Source organism: Solanum dulcamara, chromosome 7 (genome assembly GCF_947179165.1).
Source record: "Solanum dulcamara chromosome 7, daSolDulc1.2, whole genome shotgun sequence".
NCBI classification, from domain to species: domain Eukaryota; kingdom Viridiplantae; phylum Streptophyta; class Magnoliopsida; order Solanales; family Solanaceae; genus Solanum; species Solanum dulcamara.
Genome location: NC_077243.1, coordinates 15406837 through 15429916, shown reverse-complemented (window position 1 = coordinate 15429916; position 23080 = coordinate 15406837). Strand labels below are relative to the sequence as shown.

At 32.1% G+C, this 23080-nt stretch overlaps 1 protein-coding gene, 1 non-coding gene and 1 pseudogene across 2 annotated transcripts; 1 reads left to right on the top strand and 2 right to left on the bottom strand.

Moving 5' to 3' along the window:
* Positions 1 to 8811: 8811 nt before the first annotated feature.
* Positions 8812 to 11680, bottom strand: LOC129896770 (ubiquitin-conjugating enzyme E2 5-like; annotated as a pseudogene).
* A 5629-nt stretch (positions 11681 to 17309) lies between these two features.
* Positions 17310 to 17521, top strand: LOC129898105 (small nucleolar RNA U3). The gene has a single exon (XR_008769021.1). It is a non-coding gene; the product is annotated as a small nucleolar RNA U3 (small nucleolar RNA).
* A 794-nt stretch (positions 17522 to 18315) lies between these two features.
* On the bottom strand, positions 18316 to 22835 carry LOC129895359 (probable 6-phosphogluconolactonase 4, chloroplastic). Its single transcript, XM_055971071.1, has 3 exons — positions 22185 to 22835; positions 21983 to 22118; positions 18316 to 18946 (listed from the first exon to the last, which is right to left on the bottom strand). The coding sequence occupies exons 1-3, from the start codon at positions 22820 to 22822 to the stop codon at positions 18482 to 18484; spliced, it is 1239 nt and encodes a 412-aa protein (XP_055827046.1). The 5' UTR covers positions 22823 to 22835; the 3' UTR covers positions 18316 to 18481.
* Positions 22836 to 23080: the final 245 nt, after the last annotated feature.

Genomic DNA, 23080 nt, shown 5'->3' with positions numbered 1-23080 from the left:
ACGATCACACAAATTAATCATAACATAAAATGAATTAAAACAGATATTATATTTAAATTAATAATATGATATAATACTACGGGTAAGAACCAACCAAACAATGCGTTAATGGCTTACTACATGACTAACTTCTTAAACTTGTAAACATATTTCATATTGTACGTATGTTAAGATATCATTATGAATACCCGGCTATATCGCAAAGATGCTTTGTTTCATGAATCTGTCGATCTAAATTTGAATCTTATAAATTTAAGTTCAACACAAAATATATTTTATTAATTAGATTCACAATTTATTATTTATATGTCATGAATAAAAAATATTAAATTTGAATAAATTCATAGAATACGTATTGGATTCATCTGTTGCTGTCAATCGAATTTAGGTTGAATAAGCTTAAAATTTTCATTTAATCATGTAACATTACAAATCACTTACCTAATATTTTTCGTTATTTAGTTTTTTAAATTTTATTTACTCTCAAATCGAGTAAAAATTTTATCAGCACTCGTAATTAATATATGTGTCTATCATATTATAATGATATGTATATTTACTTAAATTTTCAAATATTAAAATTAAATTGCACGTTTTGATGAAACTCGTGGAGTCGTGGTAATTTGTTATAGTGATGTTAATTACTTGATCATTCCTCTGATCAGATACATAAAATAATTGATTTCAATCCTACTATAATAAATTGTGATATATAACATTAATTTTCACGGATTATATTTCTTCATTTAAGTTCAATTTATGTCATTAATTTATCAATCAATACATGTGTTTGTAGCACATGGGCATGCGTATGTGATTATGGAGATCTAAACGCTTTAATTATTTCTTGTCCAAAAATAGCATTTAATTTGTATTATTTCAGGTAATGTATATATTAAGTTTTTTTTTATATTTATAATAAATATTACATGCATACACACATTTTATATATGAAAGTATAACATTTAAATGAATATTTGGTGAATATAATGTTAATTAAAATATATACATAGACATATTTTAAAAATGAAAATACATATAATATTTAAATATTTGATGAAGTAGTGTAAGTAATCTTCATTGTAAAAGTGTGCCTCTGCTCTGCTACTGTGATTTATATCATAATTGTTAAAATTTTCACTCCACATCTTCAACTACTAGACCAATTTTGTGAAAACTTAGACGTTACATTAAACTTGTAAAATACATTACACGACAAAAAGATAATAAAAATTATGTTCTTTATTTTTTTTTATTGTTTGGATAATTAATTTTTTTTCTCATCTTTTATTTTTTTAAAAGATGATTTTGTCGATAGATGGACAATTACATTGTAATCATCCCTTGTTATCCTTTTTAATCTCATAATTTTCTAACATAATCCAAATTTCATTAAATCTATAATTTCTTAATAAAATTGAATAATTAAATTTTGATCATTTCTAACGTAAATGATACGACTCAAATAAAATGTATTCCTCCTAATCTTGCAGGTGCATGGATCTCTAGTCAGACAGGCCAAACTTCTATGTATTGGGTGAGTACATATAATAGTTTATTTATTTATTTATTTATTTAATGTCCGGTACACTTGAATTCCAACTACTTTGGATTGTGGGAGGAAGCGCTCCCTATCAAGAATTCTTTCATACTCTGGGCTCGAACTCGAGATCTCTAATTAAGAAAGGAACAACATTATTCATTGCACTACATCCTTTGGTGGTGAATTCATATAGTAATTGCAGGGGCGGACCCATAGCCAGTTCAGGGGTTCATCCAAACCCCCTTCGTTAAAAAAATACACTGTATATATAAGATAAATTTTTTAATTTATGTGTATATATTTAACATTGACCCCCCTAAGCATAAGCCAAAGGACTAGCTTAGTGGCAAACGGGGTTCAATATTTCACCTTAGCTTATCTTAGCTCGCGGATTTGAATCCGAGTAAGCACATTTTTTTTCTAATTAGCGTGTTTAATTTTTTTGAACCCCCTTCATAAAATTCCTGGTTCCGCCACTGAGTAGCTGTTAGTTGCTATTCATTGATTACGCCCTTGCTCAGTATATACTATCTTAAATATACTCTCTTCGTCCATTTTTATATGTCTTGTTGTTCATATTTAACTTGACACACCTTTATTAAGATTTATTTAAATTATTTTTTAAAGTGCATAGTTGCTACATATTCTGTTTGTATTGTATATTGACCAGGAAATTGTTGTTTTTTCACGATCTAGTTTTGTTACCATCTTCTCTCTATTTCTCTCCTCTAGTAGAATTGTTCTGGTTTTCCTATATACGTGGATCCTTACATTTCATATAAAAAAAAACAAGACTAAAGCATATGAAATGATCATCATTTGAATTATTAATTTTGACAGTAAAAAGTAAAATATTAGAAATCAGTATCACTGTCATTCATATATCTCTGTCTTCTGTGTATTTAAAGAAAAAAAGTTAATTGAGTGAGGCAAAAAAAGAAAAAAAGTGCATCAAAGGGAGAAAAAAAATCAGGCTTAATTGGTGACTCTGGGAAATGTAAAATATTTTGTCATCAGTGGAATAATAAATATATATTTTTTTATTTTTAATTTGATATCCTCAATTTTAAGTGTAAAATCGTTTTAATCCAGTTAATCAAATCTCAAGAGGGAAAACAAACTACGGGGTGGGAAATAAAAAAGAAAACAAAAGAACGTCTTATTATATGATACTGATATTAGTAGTAATGGTTCATAAATATCAATGTTCATCAGAACTTAACTTTTTATTTTTCACCAGACAATGCAAGTTTTATTGCACCATATTCAATTTTGGGTTGAAACTTTTTGTTACTGATCATCAAGAATTGCAAGCTTTCAATTCTGTAATACACGATTCAAATTAGTCAGGATCCAATGCGAATTAGTGAATCAAAACCCGGAAAATAATTAATTAATTGACCAATTTATGCATTATGGGTTTTAGGATTTGCAGACGTGCATAAATAGGTTTTGTAGTAAAGCAATTTTGTGGTGCAACACGTATACATTATAGGTCAAAAAATTGAAAGCCAAAAGAGGATAATGTCCATTTTGTAGTACTAGTTAGTATCAATTACTAGTATTTGCTTCAAAGTCTAACTAATTTGTAGATAAGGGACACGAAGCCAAAAACTATTGCTCCATCCACCAATCTTATAGTTTATTTGGCCGAACTTCTTCAAAAGTCAAAAGCATTTAATATTTTTTTATATAAAAAAAAGTACTTAGGAGAATTAAAGTATTGAACAAATCAAAAGGCCTCTATTTATTACATTATTGCAATATTTGTAAGTCACTGATCCACCATATATAGAATTTAAATTAATTATCATCATCAAAATGATTCCTGTAGCTATGATCATAGCTGGATGATTCAACAAATGCGAACATTTATAAATTTTTAATACTACAGTTAATCATTATTTGTTAGTAGTAGAAAGAAAGAAACAAAAACGGACAATTTTAAAATTGGTAGCATATTTCACTTCTTATATTGCAATTATTTGTATTTTTTTTTGACAAATTAATTAAGCTACGTACGTCACCAAGATCATATTTTTGGAATCTTGATAACTGATTAGTTGATAGTATTAATTAATTATATATAAGAGAGTCAGTTGGAAATGAATAAAACACATTAAAATGCCAAAGACACTCGTCGGTTGATTACTCATCCATCATGATTTGTTTAAACATATTTTTGGATTTAAATAATTAATTGTTTTAATTTTAGCATATTTCTTTTTTTTTTTTTAGTAAAGCTTGCTTTCTTTTTTTCTTTCTTTTTTTTTTGAAAAAAAAAACAGAAAAGAAACTTGTTTTATCTTTAAAAAGATATTGAAACGTGTGTATATTTTTTTTTTTGCTTTTTTTGTTGTTGATCGAGAAGTGTATAATTTAACGACAAAATTGAATCAAAGACCCAAATTTTCTTTTCTTTGGAGGAATAGGCGTTGATTTCAAGAATTGGGTCTCAATAAAGTTAGGAATGGTACCAAAAATAAAAAAGCAAAGGGGAACACCATCATATCTCATCAAAAGCAAAAGGCCACAAAAAATAAAAAATAAAAAATAAGAAAATGAAAAAGCCATTGTTTAGATTCATCTCGATTTGGACAATGAAAAAGAATGCAATTGTGAGTCAAAATAATCCGCTGCATATTCTTACCAACACAAAAATTTTAAATTTAAATTTTGGATATAAAAAAAATGTTGGAGGCGTCATCATGGTCCTGTAATGTATAATTCAAATTTAATTAAAGCTTCAATATAGACTCCAGACATCTTATGAAAAAAACACAAAAAATCATTTAAAGTGTAAACCAAATTAATTAAAGAGGACCAAAAATTGGATAGGATATTAATTAGGAGTAACAAAGAAGCTTACTTACATTTCATGTTTACATTATTTATCGAATATTTTTATATATGTCATTAATTTATGTAAATATCGAATCTCCATAAAAATTTCTAGCATAATAATAACTAGTGAGAAGCAAATGAAAAAGAATGAAGTAATACAAACAAAGTGAGCAGCTTCTTTCTTTCTTTTTTTCTTTTTTTACGATAAGAGAGAATCATTCAAATCATAAGCATTTTTCATTTTCAATTTTAAGATTGCAGGTTTAAGCTATCAAAAGAGTAAAAAAATAGAAATAGGGATAAAAAAACAGAACTTATCTTTTCTAGACATGTATTAGTAGGCGCATTAGCGCACTATAATTTGTTGTGCTCTAACTTTTGTTATTATCTATCTATTACTTTCTGTACTTTGATTACTGTATTTTATCTGTGTCGTTTTAATTATTTGTTTTCCCATATCGCTTTGAACTTCTTAGCCTTATCTGACCTCTTTTTATGCTTCTATTGAGCCGAGGGTCTCTCGGAAACAGTCGTCCTACTTTGGTAGGAGTAAGGTCTGTGTACACTTTACCCTCTCCAGAACTACGTTGTGGGATTTCACTGAATTGTTGTTATTGTTGTATATTAAAATATAAAATGTCCTCCTTGAACTCCATGATTTTTTCTTTTTAGTTCATTCAAAATAATATTTATTTTCTTGAAATAAAAGTTATATAATAGTAGGGTAGGGGAGAGGGTGTTCACCCAAATCCTCTCGACAAGAAATTACAATTTATATATATATATATATATTGATTTTGAGTCCTCTAAATATATGACTAGAGTTTGTCTCAGTAGTTTAGGACTTACGAGTTCAAAATTCACTATTAGAATTTTTTGTTCAAATCTTATGTACTATATTTTTTTCAAACTCTTTTAATGAAAATTCTGAATCCATCATTGAGTTAAAGATCAATGGTTTCCTCTTTACAAATAGAAAAAATGTCCCTTTCAAAATTTCTAGATAGTTATGTAAAATAATATTTAATGTAGAGTAAACAAATTACGATTATATTTTCAAATAGTGAATGTAACCACGCTGTTCATGTATTCATATAGATCATTTTACATTTTGCAAACTCTAAAAAACGAAGTACTCAAAGCAATGATTTGATAGGAGAAGATGTTTTGACTTATTTTATTCATTGGTCCACGAGGAATAAATTTGTATATGTTTAAACATGTCAAAGCATAAATTCAAAACTTCATGATAATAATTATTTTTTTAATAATATGATTAAGAAATAAAATTTTAAGTTGTATTTAAAAATTAAAATTTTAAAAGTATCTAGAGAAAGTAAAATTATCATGGCCAAACACATCCAATAATGATGTTTGGTCCATATATGTATATACCCAATTATTAAGCACTATTATACATAAAAATTTCAACAAAAGCACAATTACGGGGGGGGGGGGGGGGGGGGGATTTTTATCCTTTTACTTTCTAGATTTCTCGGACTACTCTTCTTTTTCTTGCCTGAGTTTCAAAAGCCGAATTTCGAACAAGAAAAATTAGATTTATAACAGTGTGTTTTCAAATGCGAATTTAGAATTAGAAAGTTTAGATTTATAAGAGTGTGTTTGGTATGAGGAGAAAATGTTTTTCAATTTCCTCATATTTGGTTGGTTTAAATATTTCGGAAAATATTTTTTAAATTAATTTATTTTTCTTAAATTTGAGGAAAATGACTTTCTTTAAAAAACTAACGAAAATATTTTTCAAAATTCCCCTCCAACCTCAAATTACAATGTCTTCTTCTTACCCTACACCTACCACGACCCCCCTCCCACCAAAAAAAATTATTATTTTTGAAAAATATTTCACATTTTCAAAATTTCATTTTTTTTATCCATCCCTACCCCGACCACCTTACCTATTTTTTTTTTTAAAAACTTTACTTTTTTGAAAATATTTCAAAATTTAAAATTTTCATTTTTTTACCCCTCCTCTATCCTCCCCCACCCTCATCCCCGCCTCCCAATCCATAAAAAATTAAGAATTTATTTTTGAAAAATATTTTAAATGTTGAAAATTTTATTTTTTTACCCCACTCCCTAACCCGACCCCCTAAGAGCCTCCTACCCCACCAGTCCCCCTCTCTCCAAACACAGAGAATTTTTTTTTAAAAAAAATTCATTTTTTTACTCCACCTTTACCTCTACTAGCCCCCTACCCCCACCCTCACAGCCTCCCCCGGCCCACAAAAAAATGTAAAGATTTATTTTTGAAAATATTTTAAATTTTGAATGGATTTTTTTTAATTTAATGGAGTTTAAGTTAGATAAAATAAAATTTTGAGTAAAGTTATTAAATTCTGTTGAGTCTGTATGATCTACTCTACCTCCACTTTTGTCTACCTCCACTTGAATCTTGATCAATTGTGGGGAAAAAAAGAGAGCATATTTAGGGAATTGGAATTGTAGCATGAAGCCGTAATTTATTTATATTTACAATCTCAACAAACTATAAAGAACCAAAGCCGTTCAGTTTATTTTTTTATAGTATATAGTTTATTTACAACACTCACTTTCTTAATAAACATTAATGAACTCTAACCAAGTTGAGGAATTTTCCTTAGAGAACAACATTTCATCACGGGAAAGTGGAGTACTACGTGACAATTGTGCAAGTTGAAGTTACATTAATTATATGATTGAAAAGTAGATTCAACCAATGTGCAAACTTGGATCTCTCTTTTAGTATACATGCATTATATATGTGGACAAGATCAATGAACAAGTCTTGCAATGAGTAAAAATGATTAATCAAAATACAAAATTTTCCGTCATTGTTATTCTGACAATTATAATAATTTTGTATAGAGTGTCAAATCAACATGAGGCCAAATAATATGAAACAGACAGAAATAAGTTCGATAAGAAACTTTACAATTGAGGTGCTTGGTCCAGGCACCAAGAAAGACATAAAAAGGATAAGAAAAGATCTTATTGAATCACATTAAGAATTGTATATGTATAGTAGTATATATTTTTGGGGACAAGCAGCAATTGCTTTAACGACAAGGTATGCAATTTTTTTAAAATTATTTCAACTCTTTATTTTAGAGATCCCAACAACTGCGAGTGTAGCTACTAAATAAAATAAGAATACGTATAGAGAGACATATCCTATCTATAAGAACCACTTTGTCTTGCGTATTATATATCTTGTACTTTGGTCTACTTGTGCAAATGGGACGCACCAGAAATAGAATGGACAAAAAAAAATTATTAGAAATAGTTGGTCTTGAAAATTGAAGTATTTTTAGAAATATCGGCAGTTCAAATCACTCTCCATCTGCTGTTAAACTGAACATTGAACATCCATTCAAGGATGAATCATTGAAAATGCTTAAATCTCCATCTCATGCTCTCGGAGAAATTTGTACAAAGAAAGTGTTCTGAAACATTACACTGAAGAAATTTAATCTGCTATTGAGTTGGTTCACCTTATATCTACATTCACGATCTAATCTAAGTACACAATGGAAAAGATCTTCTAACAGAATTGTAACAAACTTCTAACTAACCTGCTTAATCTAACAACCAGGTCATCTTTTAAGCTTAACTGACTAACAATAGTTTAATTAACTAACTGATTTGCTCCAACTCAACTATTTGCAATCTCCTTGTTGTATTTTCTGATATCCACGAGGTCATAAGTACTCGATCTCACTTATCTATAGATAGAACGAATCTGATCGACTCGACTCAACTATATAATTTAGTTGGAATCATGTCTTCCTTTCGTCTACAATACACCTCATTTTATCCTCACCCCTACCTCTCATATTATTAGTTTAAATTATATACAAATATTTTTAAGATAATATTTTTACTTGCATACCTTAACAGAAAAAATAGTAGGAAACCTTACTTTCCTAAAAAATATTTTCCATAGTACCGATCGAACACACCCCAAATATGCTTTTCCAGATTCTTCCACTTGTCTTTTTACATTTCCTAATCTGATATATTAGGCTTTTGTCTTATTTTAGATCTTGATATTTTTTGTTTCTTTAATTTTTGGACTTCAGACTTGGGCCTATTTGGGAACAAGCTGAAGATGTAAGACCTTTTTATTTTTTATTTTTTTATTACTAGGCAGAGATAGCCCGTGCAAGCACAGGCCCAACACTGAATCATTTTTGCAACGTCAATGCGCTCGTACGCACACACATAAGTAATACACACGCACATACACACACAGATATTATATTATATCTATGGTTGGCAATTGTTTGTGGCTACATTATTTAATATTGGATATTTATATCCTATACTATTTACCTAGTGATGCATTCTGGTTACTTTTCAGTGTTAGTACCTGCAGAAGAAGAGGAAAAACGGGTTTAGGTTCAAAGTGGAATAAGGTTAGCTAATGGCCTTAGAAATCATAACTTCTAATTAGTCTTCAGTGATTGAACTATTTCAATACTCTGATCTGCAGTGGCTGACACCTGATTTTGCTCCTTTCACCATCATTTTTTTCATTCTCATCAACCTCTTCACCCAACACACCATGTTGTCATACAAACTTAGAGCGACATACACCCCAATTCCACCAATAATACCATTGGCAATTGAGTATGTCAAAGGCATTAGCACCATAGTCACAAATGCAGGCACTGCATGCTTAATATTGTTCCAATCAATATCCTTAACAACTTTCATCATCAACACCTCAACCATAACCAAAGATGGACCAATAGCCCATGGTGACACACTAGCAATCAAAGGTGTGAAGAACAAAGACAACAGGAAATAAAACCCTTATTTTCGTCCATCGACCTTCTCTGATCCCTGCTGATAATTCTACAAATGTAGCTACAGGTGACACTCCTAGAGTTGATACAATTATTGTTGATCCAGCATCAACCATATATGCTGTATATTCACCTTCAAACTCTCCGGATTCATTCACAAATTCCACAATTTCAGCCATGGTATATAATGTACCTGTTTTAAAACATCCCCATAAGATTCTGTTAGTCCCAAATTATCAATAACATCGAATAAAACTTTTTCCTACAATCACCAAAATCATATTAAGATAACTCACTCCAAATGAACAATCTGTACGTAATAGTATCAAATAATTCGGGTGCATATTAGCAGATTATTTTAGTACCGATAATCAAATCATAAAAAGGGGCAAAATTGGATAAAAGATATATGGGTGCAATGTTGTCATGTTTCATAAAAGTAGAGATGGAAACACAATCTGGTGAACCAATAATTGCATTTCATCAATCTTACCTCTTTCCTTGTACATGTTAGATTATTATTGAGGAGGCGGTTCGAAAAATTCTAAAAGAAATTGCCAGCAAATGAGTGTAATAAGCGAGATTGAATATGAATAAACTTACCTGAATTAAGAGTTAAGCCCAGATACAAAGTAAAACCAACTTATGTATCTAAACTCATGTAGAAACAAAAAATTAATTCTAGAAAAATTAACGATAATTAACAATTTGGAGGTTTTTACCTTTCACCCTTTGATCATAAGTAGTATGATCACGCATCATGAGAGCTGCAGCCTCTCCATTCAGGGGATCTGATGGGTTAGGATATAAAAGAAGTTGGGGAAGGAACACTTCAAAAACATTTACAAGATCTGCAAAAATGGAAAAGATAAGCATAAACTGTTGAACCCAGAAGTATCACTCAAGCAAGGAGTAGAAGAAACTCAAAAGCATGGGAAACTGAAGAACGCCAAACTACCAAACATGGGGCTGCAGGTTTGATTGATAACATCTAAGCAGACTGAACCTAACCTGGAATTCGAAGAACATGAAAATGTAGTTTTAGAGAAGTCTTTCATAGGTGTCAAATTCCATGCCAAAATATGAAATAAATAAGCAAGATAGTTGCATCACCACTCACATCTCATTGACATTCGGATGGTAAATCTTGTTAACCAAACCAATGGATGGTGACTTTTAAGGATAGCCATCTGGGAGCTCTACCCTCACTTTCCACATACCTCCCAGGTAAGGACCTATTGTAACCATCAAGAAACAAGATTGTTAGAAACAATCAAAGATAGTCATTTTGTGATCAAACTTCCAAAAATAAATCTCAAAAAGCAAGAAGCTATCACTACATCCTAATTCAGAAAAAATCAACTCTTGCATATTATAAGTATAGGCTAGTAAACTATGAAATACATGAAGGCTGAAGCTATTACAAAGATTCATACCAAGAACAGGGTTCTTATTTTGCAATCTGAACATAATCTAACTTGAGTAGCAGCAAGAACAGCTCCCAAATGTTTTTTTCAGATGTTGTCCAAAACACTACTTCGCAAGTGAACACACATTAATGTGATCAGTTCTCTACAACATGAATGAAATGATATGAATAGACTGGAACAAATATAACGGATTCATATAGCTGAGCTCAACTGGAATTGAAGCATAGTTGATGAATTGACAGTGCTCTTCTACATGAACCAAACTATTCATACAAAAGCAACTCTTTGGGTGCAAAATTGATCTTCTTTTAAGTGAAAGTCCCTATCTTTACAGCTAAATCAGGAACATATAAACTAAACACAGCTGACCAAGAAAGGATCAAAGCTAGAAACAAGAAAACAAAACCCATCACATATATATTAATAAAGTACACACAAAATCACAACAATAAGCAAAAAAAAAAATCAGAAATGGGTATAAGAAAAAGATTTTTACTCTCTTTGGGTTCATGAAATTCCACAAAAATTCTTGCATTCCATCATTGATCATCTCCACTTTGTAGTCACTCATCATCCTAAATTTTTCCAAGGAAATCAATATCCACTTAGATACAAACAAAACTAAAACAACCCATCAACATAAAAATCAAAAATTTGAGTTCCAATTCACAGTTTCATCACTCATCATCCTAAATTTTTCCAAGAAAATGAATACCCACTTAAACATAAATAAAACTAAAACAACCCCTCAAGAAAAAAAAACTAAAATTTGAGTAAATTTGAGTTTCAATTTACAGTTTCATCAAGTCCATCTGTCTGTGTTTGCTAGGGGAAGACATGATTCCGATTACTTCCTTATTCTTTCTTCCTTTTTTCTTCTTCTTTTTGTCCTCTTTTTTGCTTTTATCGATTGAAATAATAGTGATGCACTGCAATTGGGAAATTATTTAGCAGGTAAAATTAGAGCATATAGAGAAGGCCATGAAAGATGTAGACAGAGAAAGGTGTGATATCCACTATACTCTTATCTTGAAATTAATTGACATGAAGCTGATATAAGGTAGGATAATTCTTCATATTTTTTTGCTATTAAAAAATTACACTATATAATATAAATTTTATTTATAAATTTACTTGACTAATTCTTATGTTTATTTATTTTTGATTTCTCATAATTTTTTTTTTACTTTAACAAATTTAAAATGGAAATTTTATTTTTAAATTAAATAAGAAGAAAATTTTATTTTTAAATACATACGAACATCATGAAAATGCATACATAAAAATATTTAAGGCAAAGAAGATGGAAGTTTTCTTTTAAGAATGAATAGTGAATAACTAAAACTTACAAATAAAATATAAAAAACTAAATAAAGTGAAGGATATTTTTGTAAACAAACATCATATTCTTAAAATTTATGCAATGCATATTATTTTAAATACAACAATCCAAACATTCTATAAGAAATAATCTCAGAATAACTTATCCCATCATAACTGATCTCAACTTAACTTATTTTATCATAACTAATCTCATCTTAGCTTGTACATCCATTTTATGCCATATGTGATGTAGTATTTAATGACTACTTTACCCTTTAACTATTTTAAAATGACAAGAAGCACACAGGTTGAAACTAAGGTTTTTCTAATATAGCAGAAATGAAAAACTACATAAATACACAACTAACATATCATAATCTTTAAAATTTTCTATTGAAGGAAAAAATGGAGCAAGAACAATCGGATTGTGTATCTGTTATACGCAACAAATTGTTGTTATTGCCACCAAGTGATTTTGCCACATATCTACTTTGATTTCACTAGGAAATCAAGTTTGAAATCCACAAACTAAATATCTCCCTATTTCGCGTGTGTTGACACATATAAAAAATTTAGGTAAATTTTTTTTTCTTGGCTTTTCTCCTTTTTCTCTCTTTTTTGTTTTTCTTTTCACGTAACTTTACTTTTTCAAGTTACTGACTTCCCCCAAAAGAAAACATCATGTCCCCTTAAAATAAGGAGTAGTTGAACAGATAATTAACTGTTCCCTCTCCGAAAAAAGAGTTGGAGTTCAACAACAACTGTTCAGGCTTATCCTAAAAGGATAAGGTTAACAATTATAATATAACTGTTCCATTTTTTATTTCAAAATCAGCTTTATCCTTTCAGGGTCGGATAAGATTGGATCGGATCGGTTTACATGAGCGATCCATAATCCAAAAATTCTTACATCTATTATTAAAAAATTACAAAAATTCCTTATCGGATATATCTCTACTGCCTCTTGAATATATTCCTCCCATTAAGTAATATATCATTTGCAATGTATCAAACAACCAAGAGATATATCCGAGAGCAATGAAACATTTGAGATTTTTTTAATTAGAAAAACCTTCAGGATAGAATGTAATAAACTCCCAAATTGTATTAGGTTTCTGTAGTTTATACTTTTTATCAATTGAGTCCTTGGACTCGTCTTTGTGTTTTTTTTTGTTTTTTTTTTTTAAAAAAAAAGGCCTTGAAGAAGCTGCGGCTCGTATGGTGACTGCCATAAATAACGTGACTAAACCAAGTTCATCTAATTATTCAAAACAGTGATAGTTATATTACAATTTACAGCATACAACGATAGTTTGAGATTTTACCGTAGATATGCACGGAGCACGGATATGCTTATTATCTGTACGGATAAAATTAGGAAGAGATATTATATACACGCAAATACACTTGTTCAGTAGATGAATGCAATATATTTCGCTATAGGCATATTTTCTACGTGCGGATACCATGTAATTTGCTATGTTTCATAATTGAGCAAATCTCGCTATTTTTCACAATTTGAACACAAATAACGTTATTTACAAAATTTACTCAACCTTGCTCCGTAGCTCGTATTGACTAAATTAGGAATAATATGATGTTTTAATGTTAATATATAACTTTTGTTTTTGGTAACCAAATTTCTACGGAAGTAGAGATTTTAAGTGAGATAAGTGTCAAAAATACATTTAAACTATCTATTTTTTTGAGTTTTGTACCTAATCTATTGAAAGTGTGAGCTTCATACCTAAATTATCACTTATTAGTTTGACAAACACACCTCAAAGGTATTTGTAATACACTCTCTCTATTTTTTTAAAAAATCTTGCCACATGACATTTCACATGGATAAAATATTTCACCTTGACAAAATTAAATAAACTATTAATATTAGTTAAAGTTAAAGACTAAAGTATTTCTATCCCCCAAAAAAGAAATTATTTTTTTATAAAAAAAATTACTTTTTAGAAAAGATATTATTTTTAAAAAAATTAAAATTTAAAATTTTGCTCACTCACTCCACCACCTCCCCTCCCCCCATAATCCCCTTCTTTTTATTTTAAATTTTTTTATAGTTCTTTTATAAAATATTTTTTAAAAAAATTCATACTTCACTCCCTTTTCCATCCTTCTTGAAAAATGTTAGTATTTTTATTTTTTTAAAAAAATAAAATTATACCCACCCCATCTAACCCTCCACTCTTAATTTATATTATATTTAAATATATTTTTATCATTTTCTGTTACACATGTACATATATTTTTTAGGAAAATATTTTTTCCTACTTGTGTATCGAATATAACAAAAATAAAATTTTATTTTAAGAAAAGTCTTGCTGCAAGTAAAAAATACTTTCCAAAAATCATATGTATATATCTAACACAAAACGAGAAAAAAATTTGAAAGCGGAAGGTTAGGTGAGTCGGGGTAGAATATTTTTTTTTTAAAAAATATTTAAATTATTATTTGAAGGGGGGAGGGGGATGAAGTAAGAATTTATTTTATAAAAAAGAATTATAATAAATAAAAATAAAATTAAAAAATTGGGAGGGGGGGTGTTATGGTGAGAGAAAGTGGTGGAGTGAAGTGATAAAAATATTTTACATTTTATTTTTATTTTTTTTTGGACGGGAGGTAGTAATATTTTAATCTTTATTTTAAACTAATTCTAATAATTTATTTAATTTTTGTTAAAGTGGAATGTTTTGTTCATGTGGAGTGTGCTATGACAATTTTTTTTTTAAATGAAAGAGATAGTGTAGTACATACACCATGATGATAGTGAAATAAAAAAAGAGAAATGTGTTTCTCAAATTAATAAGTGAGGGGCCGTTTGGTTATTGGATAAGGGTTGGGTTATTCATGTATAAAATGTTGCATAAGTTTTACCTTGTTTGGTAAAAATTTTATGCCAGGTATAAAATTCAACACATAATACTATATTTGGTTAGAAAATTAGAAAATCACATAATTAATACTTGTATAAATTATGAGTCAATCTATGTATTATTTTATGAGGGGTAGAAGATGAAATAAGTTTACATAAATAACTAATACCAATATAAAAATACAAATGGACAATTTTACTCTTCACTGTCAATCAAATATAGTCCACATCTTTTTAGAAAACATTCAGCCAAATTGAACACGATGAAAGGAAAATAAGGTTTAGGAGGAATAAAAGTTACAATAGTAAGCAATGAGAGGTTCGTGTTTCTACAACTCATCGGCGCGTTGAAGATAAGGTAAACGAAGCTTTGTTGGTTCATTCTCCATCGACATCGCTACTTCTACGAGCTTCGATTTATGAAAACTTGAATGCTTTTTTGGTTAACAATGGCTTCCTTGCACGGCGAATACTCTTAAGCTAAACGACATCAGGTTTTATATTGGTGCGACTTTATTGATATTTAATTTCTATGAACTTGCCCTTCGCTTCTCAAGTAAGGAAATTTATTTTCGTTTTATACTAACTTGTCGTAGTTTCTAATAATTCTGCCTTAGTTTTTTAGCTTTTAAAACTGCAAGAAATATATTAAACCCTGCATAACTAAATTCTGCATAAATAAATTCTACATTACTAATACCTGCATAACTAATATATGTATTACTAATACCTGCATAACTAATACATGTATTACTAATACCTGCATAACTCTAACCAGCAACCAAACGGGACCTGATAGTTTAGGTATGAAACTCATACTCTCAATAATTTAGGTATGAAACTCAAAAAAAAAGGAATAATTCAGATAAATTTAATGAACAATATTTAAACGAAAATAACTTTTAACCAAAAAATGCGACACAAGCCATTCTCTACACAAAACAAACATGGAGCTTGATAGCAAAATTGGAAGATTTGAATCCAATACAAATACTTCACATCGAACAAAATTTGAAGATTTCAGATTTTGAACATTTCACATTCAAATTCAGTGTATTTCACAATCAAAATCAGTTGAAATCATTGAATTTGCTTGAATTACTATACTATTGGAGACATATATCATCTAAACTAATTTTTGTTACATAATTCAAATTCAGTAGATTTCGGTCAAGTTCATATTAAAATTAAGTGAATTTTCTAATTGTTAATTTTGAATTTGTTTATAACTGAACTTTTACATGAATTATTATTGTAACATTCAACTATAGTTATAATTAATTTTTTTCCGGACCAATTCATGTTGCAATTTAGTTGAAGGGACCATGACAGAATTTTATACAATTGCCCACAAAATTCAAACGGACTGCTAGAACTAAAAATTTAATTGAATGGTGAATAAATCGTAAGAATTTTACAAACAGAATCATAAGCGAAATAGCTAGGATCACCGATGAAAATAATTTCTCAATATTATTCACTATTGAAAATTCATTTTTATAAGAAGAAGAATTTCAATTTATAGGTTCAATTAAAAATTTGAAATAACCAAATCGATTAGTTTGAAATGATATTTTAAGAAGTAGAGCTAATCCAAACTTTATTGTTTGAATTTGGATTGCTATCTCTTAAATTTAAAATTGAGAATTCAAAGTGAACTTTTTCATTGAATGGTTAGAACGTCCACCCCTAATTATTACTCAATTATTTAAGCTAAGATATCACAACTCCATTTTTCGTAGCAGTGAGAATGTCAAGATACTTTGTACTATATATTTATTGAGATAGAATTAAGATTCTTATTAGGTTTTCTTTAAATTGTCTTCATTCCTTTCCCACAAGTAGGATGGAGTAGAATTGAGAAAATTTACCCAATTTTTTAAACAGAAAATTACACGATTTTATATGAAATAAATGTTAAAATCCCCTCCGACTTTATTCGTTTATTAATTTCTTTTACATTTTGAACATTCTTCTGCTCCTAAAAAATATTCAAATTTCAAGGGGAAACGTTTGTCTTGAAAAACTAAAGAGGAAAATAATTCGTCAAAACTCGCCAACGCCCCCTTTCTTTGCCCCTAAAAAGGAACTTCGGTGCAGTAGACTACCGGAGAAGGAAACTAGGCTTTCTCTGTCACTAGTTGAGATATCATAGAAATCACCACTTGAGCTAAGATCGTTTTGGTTCAAGGTACATGCTGTAGGGGAAGTTGGGAATTCAATGGAAAAATGTCAGGGAGGCAGATTTTTTTTTGTTCTCGTGAAATTTATGCTCCGTCCTTCATCAAATACCTTTTTTCTTTTCCTTTAAACATAAATCAAAATCCCAGAGTAGATCTCTGTTTTCGTTACTAAATTTTTATCACTTTGCTAGAGAGGAAAATATAACTAGTTTGCGGTATGAGTCGTCCCACATCGGTGCCGCAACCCATCTGTCTGTTGTTTTTATAGTGAAAAACTACAACTACATGTCACGACCTTACTTGAACAGGATCTGTTCTATAGGCTCGTACCACTGTATCCTTGATTCCTAAGGAGACAGGAAACCAAGTCTGGTTGATGAAGCATGGCCATGTGACCAGAGCGTGATTAACAGCCTTCCATGGTTCCTTGAGCTGTGGAGCAGTAGATGATCGTTCTTGAACCTTGATGGTTTGAGATGGTCTCATGGCTGTCTGACAGACTTCTCAAGCTTTTTTTGTGTTCCTCTTTCATTCTCGTCGTGCTTCTATTTCACCACTGTTTGCTTCCATTTTGAGTTGCCATGTTCAGCTATGTTCCAGTGATACTTCCTGGGTGCAATTTTAGAAACCACCTACAAACTACACAGAGAGAGGTCTTGGTCCCAAAAAGAATAATAAAGGCTCGTTCGCTAGTGTGTGATAATTCTTGAGTGCAATTTTAGAAACATACAAACTACATGTAGAGAGGTCTTGGTCCCAAAAAGAATAATAAAGGCTCGTCGAACGAGTAAGAAAGCTAGTGTTTAAGAAGTGATCAAGGACAGTTTTCAAAGCTATTCAACTTGCGTAGAGTCAAAACTGTGATCCAAGGGCCTAAAGCGAGAAGAAGTTTATAGAACTCTTAATGATTTATAAATAGTATGATTGTATTGCAGTATTAGATGACAAGATAGTCATTGAGATGTTTACTTACATAACAATAGAGTGGCTAGAAAGTATTGATATTTTCTACCTGAAAGGCTGACTTGAATTAATGCAAACTGGATGACTGGCACTGTCAAAGTATTGGACGTATGTAAATTGAACAATAGTAATTTACAGAAGTAACAATCTATGAATAGCTATCACTTGAAGAAGTAAGTCTTGTGTTATTGCTTTCAAGCCCCCTTCATTTGACAAAGAAGGGCAGCACCTGCTAAACTTTATGATAAAATAAGCTTCGCTTTGCACTTGGCATATCACACCCTGTTACTGATACAAACAATCTGTTCACTTGCCTAACTCATAGATAAAATATAATAACAGCATACACTGCAGTTTTATTACCAACTTCCTGATAGTCAAGGATCATTCAACATTTTACAGACAATACTGGGAAAAACAACCCTTCTCGAGAATGTGTTAGAATTACAAAATACACACAGCAGTGAAGCACTAATTCACGACCCACATATCTTAATCCTTACAGCTTCGAAGCTGCAGCCTTGTCTAAAAACCAAACCAATTCTCCTTCGGGTGAAACCATCTGCACAGGCAGCAAATCAGAACTCTTATTATCACCTAGCGATTTATACACTACATCTGCCTTCCCAGCACCTGCTACTACAAGTGCGATATTTGCAGATGCATTTATCACAGGAAATGTAAATGTAATCCTATCCGACGGAGGTTTTGGAGAGTCCTTGATGAAGGTGACCCACTTCTCTTTCTCATGGACAAGAGGATGCCCGGGAAACAAGGAAGCAACATGTCCATCTGGACCCATACCCAATAGCATTACATCAAATTTTGGCAATCCACTCTCATTAGAGATGTCTACAGTCTTGCTCTTAACTAAGTGCCTTAGACAAGTCTCATAATCATCAGCCGCAGCCTCTGCTGATAATGCATCATTTATGGCATACACATGACCAGCAGGAATAGGTATCTGCCCAAGAAAAGTAAAGGCGAGGTTAGAAGTTTGTTAGACAGCGCTAAAGATTTGAAATGAGAACACTGATGACGTAACAACTATCACCATTCATAATAAGATCAAACAACATAAGGCAATTCAAATTTGAAGCAAGTACTATGAGTTATGAAATCCAAAAGGATGCCCTTGGCAGCCATGCATCACCAGAAGTCTTTTCTGATAAGAATTTATGTAGTTCAGTTCGCAACCATCTTCATATAAGATACTCTGCTTTAGAGCTGGTCAGACGGCCAATAAGATGTCACGGCAAGCCCATTTATCACGATAGTGTTCACAAAGGGCGTTCAATAAGGCGAGTAGGTCAAGATTGAAGGTGCAATTCAAACTCGCTTATCTCATACTTAGCTGCAATTAAGCAAAGTCAACTTGAGTTCATGTGTCCAACTAATCTTATCAGCAGCTCTACATGGTATTGAGTTGGGAAATCTTGCTCATTAAATTTCCAACAAGCAAAATTGGCAATTGCGCTTAAACTATATTGAAATAATTTTCAGTTGATCGTCTTAAACCTTAACCCCAACTAAACTCCTCTAGCTACAAAAATCTCCAAATCATTCTCATTAAGCAATCTTCACAATTGTAGATGTATGCAGTATTTTGCTGATACTATACAAACCTCAGGAGGTTGGCGCGGAAGTTAGGCTTGGTGACCAGGCCATCCAAAAGAAAAGTAGTGTCAAGTACCTTGGCTCTATCATGCAAGGCAGCGGGGAGATTGACAATGATGTCACACATCGTATTGGGACAGGGTGGATGAAATGGAGGCTCGCTTCCGGTGTGCTATGTGACAAGAAGGTGCCACCACAACTTAAGGGCAAGTCCTACAAAGTGGTGGTTAGACCGGCTATGTTATATGGGGCGGAGTGTTTGCCACTTAAGGTCTCTCACGTTCAAAAGATGAAAGTTGCCGATATGAGAATGTTGAGATGGATGTGTGGGCATACCAGGAGCAACAGGATTAGAAATGAGGCTATATCCAGGAGAAGGTAGGAGTGGCCTCGGTGGAAGACAAGATGCGGAAAGTGCGACTGAGATGGTTTGGGCATATGAAGAGGAGAGACACAGATGCCCTAGTGCGGAGGTGTGAGAGATTGGCCATGGATGATTTCAGAAGAGGTAGGGATAGACCAAAGAAATATTGGGGAGAGGTGATTAGACAGGACATGGCGCAGTTACAGCTTACCGAGGACATGACCCTAGATAGGAGGGTGTGGAGGACCCATATTAAGGTAGAAGGCTAGTACAAAGTTTCGTTATTCTTCCTTATTAGTAGGCGCATTAGCGCACTATAATTTCTTGTGCGCTGATTTCTGTTACTATCTACTACTCTCTGTACTTTGATTACTCTTCTATTACGCTTTCGTTATTTGCTTTGCTTTATTTGCTTTATCTGACCTCTTTTTATGCTTCTATTGAGCCAAGGGTCTCTCGAAAACAGCCGTCCTACCTTGGTAGGAGTAAGATCTGCGTATACTTTACCCTCCTCAGACCCCACGTTGTGGAATTTCACTAGGTTGTTGTTGTTGTTGTAATGTCATCACCTATCTCTGAAGATGTTATCTAAAACTTAATTGACACACACATCATATCAGCACAGTTGGTTTCATGATAGATATAGTCATGTATATTAGTTGCTTGTCTTTTTGGTACATTATGAAGAGTCAATTCCTGCCCTCGCCCCTCTACACAGAAAGTCTAAAGTCCACTTCCAAGTGAGGCCTTACTGCACTTATTTGCAAGGATGCTTTATAGCTTTAGTGACCATAGAAGGGGCCTTGGAGTAATGGTAAAGTTGTCTCCCTGTGACCTATAGGTCATGGGTTTGAGCCATGCAGACAACCATTAATACTTGCATTAGGGTAGACAGTCTCCATCACACCCCTTGGGGTGCTGCCCTTTTTCGGACCCTGCGTGAACGTGGGATGCTTGCGAATCGGGCTGCCCAGAAGCATATAACTTGATCTAGCTAACTAGCGTTGCTTTTCTATCAAATAAAAAGAGAGGGGATTAGCTTTTTTTTTGGAACAGAAGATGGGGTTATTTTACCTCCCTCTTCAAAATGGAAAAACTAAAACTGATAAATGGTTAATTATGCACAATAGATTTGCACATGATTAATCGACAGTGCCAGAAAATAAGGTCAAGCTATAAGAAGCTAAAGCCAAATGGCCTTATCACAAGGGGGTGAATAGGAGTATCGATTGCAGGGCTCAAGGTCTTTAAGTCTATCAAATGGTTCACCCCTACACCTTAGTGGTAGGTTCCACTTCCCATAACCTTAAGTTTTTCGTGAGCACTCATTTTGCCTCGTATGATAATTGATTTTTCCTTCTCCAACTTCTATAATATAATTACTACTGAGGGTGTCTCCAATCATTTTAGTCCATTGCAAAGCATATGTTTCTCTGCAAATCCCTATAGAAGTTGTGAAATTCTCAAATCTATGTGAGGAACAGCCTACACCTACACCTCCACCCCCTGCCCCAAGTAAATAGAAGGAGATAGCGGGACGACCATCTTTATTTTTGCATTGTTATCTTCTACAATGTCTCACATATCATTTTAGTCCAAAATGATACATTAACCGGCTTATCTATCTTAGTTTCTTAAGCTAAGACACTGCAGAAAATTATCTGTTTACAGTATGCATAACTATACAGGTGCATTCTCCATCAATACTTGGATAAAGTGCACTTAATCTCTGTTCACATTTCCTCCTAAACTTATTTGTTAAGGAGATTGAGACCATTAGCATAGCTCGTAATTAGAAAAACAGAAACTTACCTGATTAAATTTGAACCGATGAGAACAAATCAGTAGTGCAATAAACCTACTGCGTCCCACATTTTGACCGGCACAACAGTTGGGGAAAACAACAAATAAACAGAGGAAAGTTGAAATGCAATGGGTAAAAGGCTAATGAAGAAACTACACACTGTGGCAGCAATAGATAAAAATCAATATAATGTAGGAAGGGCTGTAAAAATATACCTTGGATAGAAAAGTATCATAAACAAGCAAATAATTGCTGTCAGGATGATCCTTTGGAACCACTCTCTCATCCACCCAGAAAACATGCCATTTGGACCAGTCTATTGAATCAATATATGGTGGCTCCACCAATTTCCTGCAACAAATATTTAGCAATCCAAAATACTCAAAAAGAAGACGAGGAGAATTAATCAATCATTACCTGAGAGACTTGATAAGTGAACCACCAGAAACAACCACAGTAAAAGCGTCTCTCTCTTTGCAATATTTCTCCGATAAATCGGCAGTGTACTTCGCCAGAGACACAGCAAGCTCTTCTTCAGAATCGAACACTTTCACTTCCCCTCTACTTTTCCCCGTCACTGTCTCAGCCATTGATGCTTTTGTTCTGAACTGAGATATCGAGGAATTTGTTCTCAACACTGAGTTTCTCCGATTCGGGTGGGAGGAAAAAAGTGATTTTCCAGCAACGGACGGAGAGGTCAACGGAAGAGATCGGCGGAGAGGAAAGAATCGAGTAGGTGAGATGCGAAGGTTAGCATAGAGAGCGCGAGGAGAGGAGGCTAGGCGCAGTGCGCACTCTGTCATGTCATATAAGAATGAAGAGACTGGTCCACCGGCGACTACGAAAATAGCTGGGGCGTGGCCATTGTTTTTGTAAAATATATTTGAGTTAATTGGGAGAAAAGGCCTTAAATACATCCCTGTTCTTTTTCTTTTTATAGGAACCAAACTATCACTCATTAATTTAAAAAACAAACTTTTACTTAGCTCATATTTTGGTGGATCTGTTGTTGTCTGTTTAACTGCAACACACATTTGTTTCAATTCCAGTTCCATTTATAAGAAGAATTTAGTGCTCGCTTGGAGTTTGGTATGATTATGAGCTTTGTTTTTATTCTTTTATCTTCTCAACAAAGTTTGCAGTTGATTCTTTGGTGGTCATGTGTTCTGTTCTTAGCAACATTAGACGACAGTTGAGGGAATATTGTTATGTGTTGTGATCCTACACTCTTAGCCTGTGCACAAAGCTACCTTGCAGATATTTGAGAAAATGCCTTCTTAAAGAGCAAATTATCTATGAAAATGATCCAAATG